The sequence below is a fragment of the Nipponia nippon genome, unplaced genomic scaffold, assembly GCF_047370975.1.
Source record: "Nipponia nippon isolate SJK-2023a ecotype South Korea unplaced genomic scaffold, ASM4737097v1 scaffold_1, whole genome shotgun sequence".
Lineage (NCBI taxonomy): Eukaryota > Metazoa > Chordata > Aves > Pelecaniformes > Threskiornithidae > Nipponia > Nipponia nippon.
In genome coordinates this window covers 132,354,392-132,367,236 of record NW_028262290.1, presented here as the reverse complement: position 1 = coordinate 132,367,236, position 12,845 = coordinate 132,354,392, and the positions used below count along the sequence as shown (strand labels likewise).

The 12,845-nt window shown below is 39.9% G+C and overlaps 1 protein-coding gene across 4 annotated transcripts in view; it reads right to left on the bottom strand.

Moving 5' to 3' along the window:
• The window catches only part of RAPGEF5 (Rap guanine nucleotide exchange factor 5), a 167,452-nt gene that overhangs the window by 36,543 nt on the left and 118,064 nt on the right, over positions 1–12,845 (bottom strand). For all 4 annotated transcript variants that reach the window (XM_087773465.1, XM_087773455.1, XM_087773474.1 and 1 more), the window contains one exon: positions 745–823. In XM_087773465.1, the coding sequence (XP_087629591.1) occupies positions 745–823 (79 nt within the window). The remainder of the gene's footprint in view (positions 1–744; positions 824–12,845) is intronic.

The window sequence follows — 12,845 nt, the reverse complement described above, 5'->3', positions numbered from 1 at the left end:
TCCAAGTATCATAAAACCTTATGAAAATTGGACTGGAGAAGAAGAGTCCTTGAAAGATCAGCTAAACCAGTCCATCCAAGTCCACCCTAACTAGTCCAGCCTAAGAGAGGCTGAAGTGTACCCAACGTTATCCTTGGAATACATTTTCTAGTTTCTTCTTCCTGATAGTCTCCAATATCAAAGACTACTGCCTCACACACTCTCCAAAGTTTCTTAATGTAAAAAAAAAAAATTCCTAGTATCTAACATGAAACTGTCTTACAGCAATTTAATCTCACTGCCTCTTGTCCTGTCTGGCACCAATATGGGAACAGATTCTTCCCTTGCTCTTTAGGTACCTGAAAGATTGTCCCATTTATAGTTTCCCTTTTTTCAGTAGAACAATTCCAATTCTTTCAATCCTTCTTTGTAGGTCTTTTTTCCTAGAATATTGATAATTCCCATTGCTCTCTTCTGAAGTTTCTCTTATTTGTTCATGTATTTCTTGGGGTGTGACACCAAAACTCCAGGTGCAGTCCATCTTCTAAGCATGTCATAGTAAATATTAGACAATTACTCTCTTTTCTCACCATTCTTACATGCAACATCAAAATAATCATGCGGGGTTGTGTTTCAATAACATCAATATGCAAAGAGCAAAACTAATTATCCCAGACATGCAATTTACTACATTTGATCTAAGGCCTAATAAAACTAGGTGTAACTGTGTGACCCCTGTTAACGCAACACTTAATAAAAGGATATTGCCTCAGAAGTGCCTGGCACAAGTCATCAGTCGTCATGAAGACTGTGTACGTGAGAAGGAAGTCATCAAGGAGAGTCTCTGCAGAGGAAGACAAAAAAGCCCACACCACGTTACTGAGAGGAAGACGACAGTATCTATTCCTGTTAGTGTGCGTGGCGTGAGTAGGACCCCCTCCCCCCAAGAAAAGGTCCAAATCATGCAGAATACATCAAACTAAGTTTCAAACAGTTACCAATATGCTGGCACTGCAGAGATCAGATCCTTTATTTAACAAGCACGCCCTCAGTTCTCAAAGAACCAACAAGCACGAATATGCACAAAATAAGCCACAGTTCAGGAATCAGTAAGAAAGAGTCCTTATCATGACCACCACCATCCTGGTTGGCTCTGCTGCATGCAAAGCAACCCTTCCACCAGCTAAGTTGTTCTGGAAATTCAGAAAAAAAGGTTTTAGTAATAGGAGAGAGAAAACTGTGATTGCCATGTACCGTGATTAACATCTACGCACAGTAGCTGACAACCATGAAATAAATATATTCAAATCTTTAGCTGGTTAGTCTTGTGGGCATCACTTAAGTGTTGAGAAGTTTTCTCTAAGGTTTACTTAAATTTTAGGAAGGTTTTTTTTTCTTCAGCTGGTTTCTATCAGTGTTACAAAAACGGGCTGCAGGTACTTGCCGACAGACCACTTCTACCCACTGCAGTTGTAGCACCTCAGGTTGTCAGGATGAACGGCGCTGCCAGTTCAGATCTCAGTGTAACTTTCTCATTCCTCATTCCCATGCCACACTGGTTTTAGGATTTTTTCCAAACCTTTACCGCATGCAGCAGGGAGGCTGGAACAGGACTGGGTTTGCTCTAGGGTGAGGGCTCGGGGTAATCTTGTGGTGGTCTTCAAAAACCCAATGGCACAGTAGAGATAAGATCAAGTCAGACTTTTCCTGGAGGCGTGCAGCAAAATGGCAAGGGGCAACCATCAGAGATTGCAACAAAGGAAAATGTGTCTAAACACAAGGGATTTTTTTTTCTCCTGTGAGGAGGGTCAGCCGCTGGGACAGGTTGCCTAGACAGACTGTAGAATCTCCAATATCAGGTATATTCAGGGCTTGCCTGGGCAAAGCTCTGAGCATCCTGGTCTTACCGGACCTGCTTCAAGCAGGGCTTGGACCAGAGTTCTATGACTCTTAAACAAATTTGCTTCCAATTTTAGTAAATTACTCCTATACGATGTGTGACCTAGGAGTGAAATTGTATTTGGTTCACAAACAACAAAATCTTTAGTTTTCTGAAAACAGACAAGAGAATTATATTGGTCTTTTTAACCCCAAAATAAAAATGTTTGTGTTTTGTTTTTTGATTTTGTTTTTTTCTTCCCAAAATGGTAAGATTTTCCTCAAGTTCTGAGGAGTTCCTGTTCACTGTATTTCTTTGAATTCCAGCAGATATACTGTGTTCCCTTTAACAAGAAAACAGGTTTGCACCACCTGCTTTCTCAGATGAGAACAGGAACATGGACAGAGGCTGAACGATAACAGAAGTAGTATCGGTTATATTGCAGAGCAAAAAATACTTTACCAGTGTAACTATTTGTTACTAATTCGTACCAATTATCCAGTTGTGATTTAAGTGGTGGATTTACAACTGTAAAGACTAAGGGTTGAACCACACCTCACATGAAAAAAAAAAAAAGCCGAGCCCCGATTTCCTTACCCTGATTTTCTCACTATTTGTTCATGATCTGTTCCAGTCCAAGCTAGTGCTTATGTACGTGTGTGCAACTGAGGGCATCCCAGCAGCTTTTCACACCAAGACTGCAATTTCACAATAATTTAGACCAATTTCAGTTACAGCTGCCTTGGACCTCCTTGTCAGTAAATGATTGACCCCATAGCTGTGGTGCAGGATTGCAATGAGAATTCATCCATGTATCATTCAAAGCCAGATATCATGTGGATATCACATGGATGGATAGCTAATGACATCCCACCCTGTGAGCATGGGATTCAAAATACCTCCATTGTCTTTAAAAAAAAAAAAAAAATAGATCTAGCTAGATCAATGCATTTAACACAGCTGGTCTAGAAAGAGTCCTGATCTGAAGATGCATAGCTAAAACCCCTTGCATTCAGAAGCAAAACAATTAAATTCTTTATATTTCACCAACATTGTTAAAAATGGTGAAAAGTATTATCTCTGTATAAAAAGAATATTTTGTCTCAGTAAATGAAAAGACATTGTGAACAGCTTGTTCTCTATCTGAAAGGTCATCTATTCATTCTGTTGTACATCTTTTGGATGATACAATGCAGCTATTAAAGTTGGAGGTTTCACAAACATTTATTTGGAAACTGCTGTTCTTGGAGTCAACAACCACATTTTAGTTCTTGACTGAACTATGTGACTGTGCAGTGATCCTCACGAAATCAAAGATACACTTACAACAGATTATTTCCCCAACTTTCTACTCTGTATGGGTGATATCTGAGTTTCAGCAATACATAGCCATGTGTTCAGAAAAGAAATTAAATACTAGCTGAAGCAAACCAGGAATGCTTATCAATGAACTTCTGCAATTGTTCAAAATAGTGTGATTTTATCTTACTCACTGGCCTTAAAATACCAATTTAAAAGTTTATTTTTCATACCTGATCATCTGTTTTACAGATGTCTATCTTCAATCCTTCCAGCATCCCAAAGTGTTGGGGTGAGAAGAAAGGCTGATTTTGCTATGATTTGAGGTTTTTGCTTTTTTGCTTAAAACTTTTTGCAAGAACTATAATTACTAATGCAATTCTCTCAAACTAATGAAGGGAAGATTAAAATTGTATGTCAGTTCAGAGAGCTTACAACTGTTTTTAAACTCTCTGTTTATCTCCCTCTCTCTGCTTGCTCAATCATACATCTATCTGTACAGTCTCTGGCTTCCAACAACCTTCTCAAAAAAAGGTATATCACTCAGCCAACAAAGTCACACATATGTACACGGAGTGACTTCCTTTCTCTTCCAAATGCAGAGAAAATACTAAAAAGAAGAAGGAAAGTTCACAAACAATGATTCCCATAGCTTGTACGTAGGCTAGATCTCTTCAAATTGCCTCTGAACTTGTTTAGAAATTTAAACCCTAAAGGAATGTTTTGAACAAAAAAAGTCTGGATTCTACATGTGGTCCATTAATAGCATCACTCATCCGTTAAATTACTTTAACAAGTAAGCAACGAAAGTGCTTTTGCTAGATTAAATATCTATTACCAGACGTCACCTAAAGACTTCACAATAATATTCATATTTTAAAATGCCTGCACTAGCTTGTAGGTACTTCCCTGAAGTCCTACTGTTCACTGTAACTATCTTCTGTATTTTCTTCCTAAATTCACTGTAATTTAACATCGTTCCAGAATGGTTTTTCATGCCACAGCAAGGACACAAAACCTGAGGGTGTACTGATTCTTCAAAAACCATTTGTTCAAAACAAACAATTGCGCACTTCTCAGATACTTTTGGACATTAATACATGTCCACAAATGATGATTTGCTGCTCTTAACCTGCAAACAGAGAGAAAGGCTAAGCATGGGAGAATTTATACACAGCAAATTTTTCATTCTGTGTTACTAATGGCCACTAAGAGCAGTAAATTTGAATGAGGAAGGGCTCTAAGTGTACAAGTTGGGCTGCTAATCATGAACAGAAGTCTTTCTGGGTTTCTTCTGTTTAGTCACAGTTGATTTAAGAGTTAAAAAAAAAAAAAAAAGGGCAATTCCAGTCAAATCATTAATTATTTACAGCACACCATATCCCCACTCAGAATGGCAGTGAAATGCATACCTCTGCTTTTAAATTTTACTCTGTGTCCCAGTTTCTACATAAATTTGTGACCACCTTCTCCATTATTCCCATAGAAAAAGTTTTTCCAGTATTTGTAGCAAACAGGGAGAATAAAATGCACAGCAATAGTAAGAAAAGAAAAAATTCCATTGGAAGGGAAGTCTTTGTGCAAAAGCCTGTGATGATATGCTATTTTTTTTAATTTCTCTTCTTCATGAATTTTTTATTTAATCATTTTCTTCTAGCTATCAATCTAATTTTTCTTTGTTCCTCACAATTTTCCTTTATTTGGGTAAGCAATTATTACAAAGTATGCAGTTAGCTTGCAGCTACAGAATATTTCATTTCAAAGACAATTTCAAGCATTTTAAAGCTTCATTCAGACATGCAACAGAACCAGCACGAGTTCAATGGGCTCCTGCTCTTGCAGCTCTTTGGGGGCAGCCTTAGGCAGCAATCTCACCACACCGAATGTGTGCAAGTACCATAGGCATAAAAATAATAAAAAAGCAGGCACTGTGCTTGTTTGTTATTAAATAATCAATTCACACTAGCTTCTGCTGAGACAGTTTCTCATGGGCTGTGTGTCCCCCTCCTTTCCCCAGGTGAAACAAGGCAGCGTGGACACCAGCTTTACCAGGAGCAGTTAGTACCGCTCTTCCCATCTTTCTGTGATATCCAAGTCCTTCTGCAAGATACATTCAGGGTGGCTGAGGGATGAAAAAAGCAGTATATAGACATGGGATGTTCTGACCCATGTGAATTACCCAGGGAACATTTGCTTTCAGCTGGTAACTAAAGGACTCAGCAACACGTCTACAAGAGAAGTTGCAACTGTATTGCATGCATAAGGTGATGACGGCCAATGGCAACCATGGTGTATTTGGTGGGGAAAGGGGATCTAGAGTCCCAGAGGCAACAAACAGTCATATATTTGGATAAACAGCACATCATATATTCCCACGTACTTAAAAAATCCAGAGGATTCCCTGCTGCTTTCCATGTGCCCACTTACCTCTCTAACCAGATCATACCCTTTCTCTCCGAGAGGGCAACTTGACCAATATTAACTCAATGTGAGGGCATGTTTTTAAATGCCAGGAGGGCAGAGTGGGTTTCTCACACAGGTTTACACACCAGATTTGATTTTTCAATGGTCTCTTTTCTCCCTCTCCACCCTCTTCTCTAGGCGGGGTATCAATCACTAAGCCTTAGGACGGAAACGAATACAGATCTGTAGCCAGAAATCGTCCGTGACACACATTTAACAAATCAGGACAGGCAGTACACTTCATGGTGTTGCCATGTCTAACACCTGTAAGCTCTTCTCGAACTTTAGCATTTTCTAACTACCACAGTGGTACAAGGCATCAGTGGAGCAGTCTCACATTAATAACTTGTTACTTAAACATCAAAAGAGACTTAATCTAAAGGAAATGCCTTTGTCAAATGGAGTAAAAGTTAAATTCTTTTTATTAAATATATTTGAGGACAGTTTTTAAAAAGCAAATATTTCAGTTTAGCTGGAATGAGTAGGGAAATATTCCAGTGTTACATATAGATACACCTAACTACCCACCTAGCAATTTGTATGTCCACGTATTACTTACTAGTATGTATGTGCACCAACCAGTGTCTTTAGACCATCACAGCTAAAACAATACTGTATACACATTTACATTACAAACGTGTTCAATAGTTCAAACTGTATTCAGAATATACCTATTGCTCTATTGCTAATATTAGACACCCTGTCCAGCTAAGCCAGATATAATCATTCCTAATGCCAGCACTGAGTCATTAATCCCTTTATACCCACAAGAAGAGATAACTTGAAGACAAATTCCAGTTTGTCCTGATTTTCTGATCACCCTGTTACATCCTCAATAGTTTTTGTTTTGCTGCTTCTCAATGGCTACCCAAAAAAAAAAAAAAAAAAAAAAGGTGAAAAATAAGCCAAGCAAGCCCTCCCACTTTTGATGAAAACTGTGAGTGCCGAGGTGACAAGAACCATTCTCTTTTTCATATCGGACTTTACAGGGCAACTTTTCACACCCTATTCTTCCCACTTTATAGCATTTCTGTTTCCATGTTCTTTCTTTGCCATTACGTGCTTATTTAAATATTAAGAAAAAAATAAAGCTATGCAAAACAAGAAGGCCAACAGGATTTTAAATACGCAATGCATAAACTTTTTTTTCTTATAATTAAATGGTTCACAAAAGGTAACTTCCTCTATACAGAGGAGTATAAACATATAGACACTGTGCATATAGACTCTACTTTACATTCGTTTATCTGCAGATTGTCTGTATCATGTACTGTTAGTTGAGGAGAGGGTACTAATAGTGAAATCTGTTTAAACTGCAAAGAAAACCAACTCATCTGCTTGGTTTTGTTTTGTTTTGTTTTTTTTTTAAACTTATCACCATTCCGAACCCAAATATCTTCCACTTTGCACTGTACAAATCCATTGTGAATGGCTGTGCAAGAATTACAGAAGATTTAAGGGTTTTTCAGACTTGTATTCCACACTAAACCGGATTATAAGAAAATATAGATAAAGTACTGGAATGGAAGTCTTTTTCCACTTTATGCAAAGTAGCTATTCAGATTTCTCCAAGGATTTGCTGGAGGAGGCCAAACCTGTATAGAGATGGGGGGGGGGGGGAGAAATAAAGAAAAAAAAGGAAAAAAAAAAGATTGCCTGAATGAACAAGCCACAGGAATTCACAGTTAACTCACAGGTTAAAACTACTCTGCAATTTTGTAGTTGGCAACCCTTAGTCTGCTACATAGCTGTTGTGGTTTTCGCTGTAAGAATTAAACTGAGTAAAAGGATGAAAACTCATGTACTGAATTAAAAATATTACTCTCTAAACACTCTGCTTTCCAAGCTGAGGAAATCACTAAATGGCCTTACTGCTCAATTTATTGTTCAGAACCATACCAAATAGAAGGAGATCATAAAATCTTCTTCATCCTGAAGCATGTTAGAACCTGAGTATAATGTATTGGTGGGCAGCACGTAGGAACTCCAGCAGCATGAAATGTGAATGGGGATTACACACGCATTTTTCAAACATCAATGCAAACTCTGACTTTCGTGCGGTAATGAGACCTCTTTGGCATTGGGGGGGGGGGGGGGGGGGGGGGGGGATTTTTTGAGAAAGACAAAGACGGAGAGAGAAATAAATGTGTTCTAGACAACATACAACAAATTCTAAAACTCTTTAGCTATGCCATTTTTTAGCTATGCCATTTCCCATTTGTGATTATGGCAAAGACGATGGGATGACCATATGGTCGGGTCCGGACATCCCCTTATGTTAATACACTTAACAGTATTAGCCAAAATTCCAAATTTAAAAATCACCAACAATTTCAAAATTTGCTCTCACTGACATTCACTGCATCATCCCTGCCTTGCAGGACCAGACACTTCTCTTTAACATTTAGTGAGGCTCATCCTCCAGGATATATCTGGGGGGGGGTGTGTGGGGGTGTGGGGGTGTGGGGGTGGAACAAACCCAACTGAATCCTTTGGAATTTTAATCTTCCTGTGTATGACTGAAAAGCTGGGCTCAATAATGCTAATGCACCTTATGACTTCAAAGCACACACTGGAAATATTTTTTTTAAAGAAAACATTCACTGATGGGGTTAGCAATACCATAACTGCTCAGAAATAGTTAAAACTTGCATTTTTTACAATCACCAAGAAAAGCAGTCCTATGAGATAGGGTTACAGCTGGGCAAACAGACAGATGAGCTCCCTGTGCCTGAGTAAAATGGATGCTGATTACTTACTATTCTACAGGGAATAGACATGTTTTGCTATTTTAAATATTCACTCACTGAGTTCAAATTAAACTAAATGAGGGCTACAGCACAGCATTTTCAAGTTTTTCAGCCTCTCATTCCTGAAAGCTCTTAAACTTGATAAATTCTTGTCACCCCTCTTGCTCCTTTCTGTAAAATGAGAAAAATTATAATCACACCTCAAGGCAGACACTGCTACATGTAGAATTTTTGCATGTTTAGGTTCACATAATACTATGCAATGCTCTGAAACCTTTCAGCAATGCAAATGCATGTCCAGCCAGTTGTAGTTGTAATCAGCAAATTGCTTGTTCTGCAGAAACAGAAAAAAGATTTGAGGGCAACTCTTTTCAAAGATAGGAGTTTCTCAATAATCTGTAATTCCACAGCAATTTACTAAAAATGTCAGGATGTCTCCCGAGTAGAAACAGTTAATGCAAACTGCTGTCATTACTATCTGATCTAGCAAGATATTGCTCACGTCTGAGAGGGTGCGGAGTGGTCCTGGATCTCCTTGAATTCAGCAGATGGCAATGGCACTCAGGACCTTGCAGGATTAGCCCTTAATCCAAAATCAAATCCTCTAAAAATGCTATGCCACCATGGACACAGCATGAAGCAAAAAATGAAAATTATGTTGAGAAAGAAAGGTCAATGGGAAAAAGAACATCGATATATAATTTGCTGCTAATGTATTAAAACAATTATAGTAGTTATGTCATCTAACCACCGAAGCACCAAGAAATCAATGCACAAAGGAATAAAGAGCAAGCCATTTATTTCTGGCATTGGGTTAGAAAAAGAAAACACATAAGGGCAAGATATTTAACCTGTACAACTAGAATTTTTATTAGAGCACAAAAATCAGAACTAGGAATAATTTCTAAGGTCATCTCCCAGAGATTTCTGGCAGTATTTTAACATCTGCAGAATGAATCAAACACATTCTGTCTGGTAAGGTCAAAGATCCTCCTAAAGTTGCATTCCAGTTGTTGCTATCACATGTATTGGAGCAGTTTCATATTTTGTTTGAGGGACAAAAAGCCCTGAAACCACAGGCAGAGAGCAAATGTCAAACTTGTCTGGCTTTAATGAGGCACCAATTTTTCCACATAGAAATCTGAAGCTTTTTTTTTCCCCAGGTAGGAGGAAGCCCTGGTGATTAATGTGCAGCTATAATGGTCGGGGTTATTTGAAATTATTGGACAAATCCACTACGCCTTATACATTTCTAAGTATTAGAAATATTGCCTATAGCAGTCACCCTAAGATACTGCTACTTTTTGTTAAAAAAAGCCCTTGACTACTGCAACTGAAACATTCAAGCTTTCCATGCAGTGAAGCTTCACTTTGACAGTAAACTGAGGTATTTTAATGTGAAGTCCTCACACAATCCTCACTGCAGCCGCTCCTGGTTCGCATCAGGCATCTCCCAAAGTACTCTAGGAGAAAAACCCATCTTCTCTTTCCATTGATTGTTTCAAATAAGCCAGCCAGGCCAGGATTGCCTGAAGCAGCAGGATGGAGGACAAAAGATTTAATGGTTCCCTTTCATCCTTCTGCCCAGGGTCCAGCTGCCTCATGGGGCAGAAGAGACGGGCACGCAGCAGTAACAGCACAGCATGCTGCTGGTCTGCCCTCAGGGGTTTTCGCCCCCAGCAGGCACACCGCCTGGCACCCCAGTCACTAGCGCTCTACGGTAAAAGTCGTATGGGCAAGTGGAAGGCAAGTTTCTCCTTTTCTGCTTTCTTGCACCGGGACTTCTTTGCATCCCTGTCATCACCCTCTTTTCCAGGCACCCAAAGAGATGGAATGCTCTCCAGCCCGGACCCCTCAATGACACAAATTCCAGGTGCCACCAAGAGCTGTCACTGCCACAGCAGGGCCGCTCAGACCTTATACTGCCTGGTGGCAGCACAGCCTCACACACAGCTGTCCTCCAGCAGCAGACAGCAGCCCACACGAAAAGGCTGCATCCCCTGCCCTCTCTGCCACTGCAAGCCTGGTCCTACTAAGTGGGTGCTATGAGGTGCTCATGGCTGCTCAAGCCTTTTCCCAGGTCCAACAGCTCAGCACACATTTGAGACTAAGGGGAACTTCAAAATTAGACTAGACATTTGACTTTCAGAAAGTTAATAGAAAGGAACACGTACTTAATCTTCATTCTTTTCATCTTTGCTGTCCAACACTCGTATGGCATTGAAGAAGAACCAAGTTTCAAGTTCAGCGTGTCTTTCTCATCGCTGAATTGGAAAATCTACTCCTAGGAAACAGTAACCTTCAGATCTAACATTATATATAAATGTAAAAATAGCATCACATCTTCAAAAAAAGATTGCGAGTTCTTAATTTTGGGGTCTTCAACTTGAGATACTTTAAAAGAGCCTACTTTTTAGTTACATTTCTGAGAATATGAACCCAAATTTTCTGTTTACAACCCAAAAATAACATCTATATTTATAAAACACAATCTTAATTGGCAGTATTTTCAAATACATAATAAGCTAAGACTATTAACCCAAAAAGTTTTAACTTAAGTAGCTAATGACAGGCTCCAAAATCCACTGTATTTGGACAATAGCCAGTCCGGCAGATTACGACAACTACAGTATAGTGACCAGCATACATTCCATACTGGTACATAATAAGGATAAAGGACTGGTCAAACTACACGTAGTGATGCCACATCTAAAGCTCTGCAGGTCAGGTGCAATGCCTAGACTTCAGCATGCAGTATTATCCCCAGCACCTGCTGCTAACTGCTTTCCATACCAACCAGAGGGATAGGTCCCTTAAGGCAACAGAAATGTATGGATCTGCACTGTGTATTTTTTAAAAGTGTTTAGCAAGAAGCTTTGATCTATTATTTCCCCTTACAAAGCAGCAAGGGGAAATCTCTTTGTGCTTTGGCCCAGGGAAGGAGATGTAAGTAGAATCTTCTTTGCCCCTGGGAGCCACATTATCATAAATATGCTAAGCAGTGCAAGCTCCCCAACATGTGGCACTGGAGCATGTGCAGTAAACATCACGGCAACTCTTCAGGGAAGCCTCGCACAACAAAGCCTCCACTGGCAAAATGCTCCTGGCTTCTGTAGATATGGCAGAACTGCCTACAAAGGGAATGATGGCATTTTCATCTGAGCAAGAACTGTTGGATTGGGTCCAAATCTCTGCATAAGATGGCAATAACATGCACTAGACTAACATACAGACCACTGACTTCTTCCCACACGTGCAACAGCAATGCATTGGGTCAAGTGGTGGGACAGTTATGGTGTACTGGGTCGCACAAGCTAGGTTAGGGTCTTGCAGCTGTGGCCCACTGTCGTGCAACCTCAAAAGCAGCAACTCACTTGCCAACGTCTTCTGACATATGGAGGCAAAAGGCCTAGCAAAGGTGCTGCATAGCTGCGATGCGTTACCGGCTGTGCTGGGCAGGAGGCAAGGAGGAGGTGGGAACCCATCTTGCAAACCCCATAGGAGACTCGACAGTCTTTAGCATACTGCAATCTCACTGCAGCACTGAAGGATGCCACTTCTAGCATTTTGCCCCAGGGTGTACATACTTTAGGCTGATGGGCACAGACTGCTCAGATACCTCTGAAATAACTTATGCAATATCTAAACAACTACAACACGCAGCAGAGACCTCCTTGTACTGGGAGAGGGGTGGCAGGAGGGACACAACACCCAAAAAAACCCGAAAACCAAACAGGATCGTACTCACATCTTACATTTCTCACACCTGCCTTCCTCCCCGCTCCCCGGGGCAGTGAAGCAGGGCTTCACAGCATAAAACCAGAACAACAAGCACCAGAGCACTCATAAGGCAGCTGCATTTTGCTTCCCCATGTGGTGAATGCGTTCCAAAAAAAACCTGATGCCTTTCATGATGGTGGTGTTAAAACACAATATTACATTAATTGTATACTTATTTACATGATATATGTCCTTAAATTATGAACCTGAAATTGTACTTGCTATACTGAGACACCCAAATCATTCCAATGACAGGTTAACATGTAATTAAAGACAGCTCTTCTCATTATTATTACAACTTAATGGAAGACAGCAATAAAAAATGCCTTGTACATAGTCTGTGTATGTATTAAGAACATCTAACAACTTCAAACTATTGGGTTTGTCAGTACAACCCTGTACTGACTGCAGAATGAAAGAAATAACAAAGTTTCTTGCTTGCACGGCTTAAAGATCATACAGGGGTAAGACACAAGAAACAGACCTTATCTGGAGTTCAGCTGCTTGTGAGTATTAAAATACCCGTATGGGCCTAATTCCCCGTGGAAGCAGAACTGTGTTCTTGTGCAAAGACCTTCAGCTCCTTAATACACAGTAGTTCAACGTGACACTTTTAAGAAAGAACACCTTTATTTTGATAATTTTCAAACTATTTTCACTCATCAGGGAGCTCAGTGTTACATCCTCGATTCAGC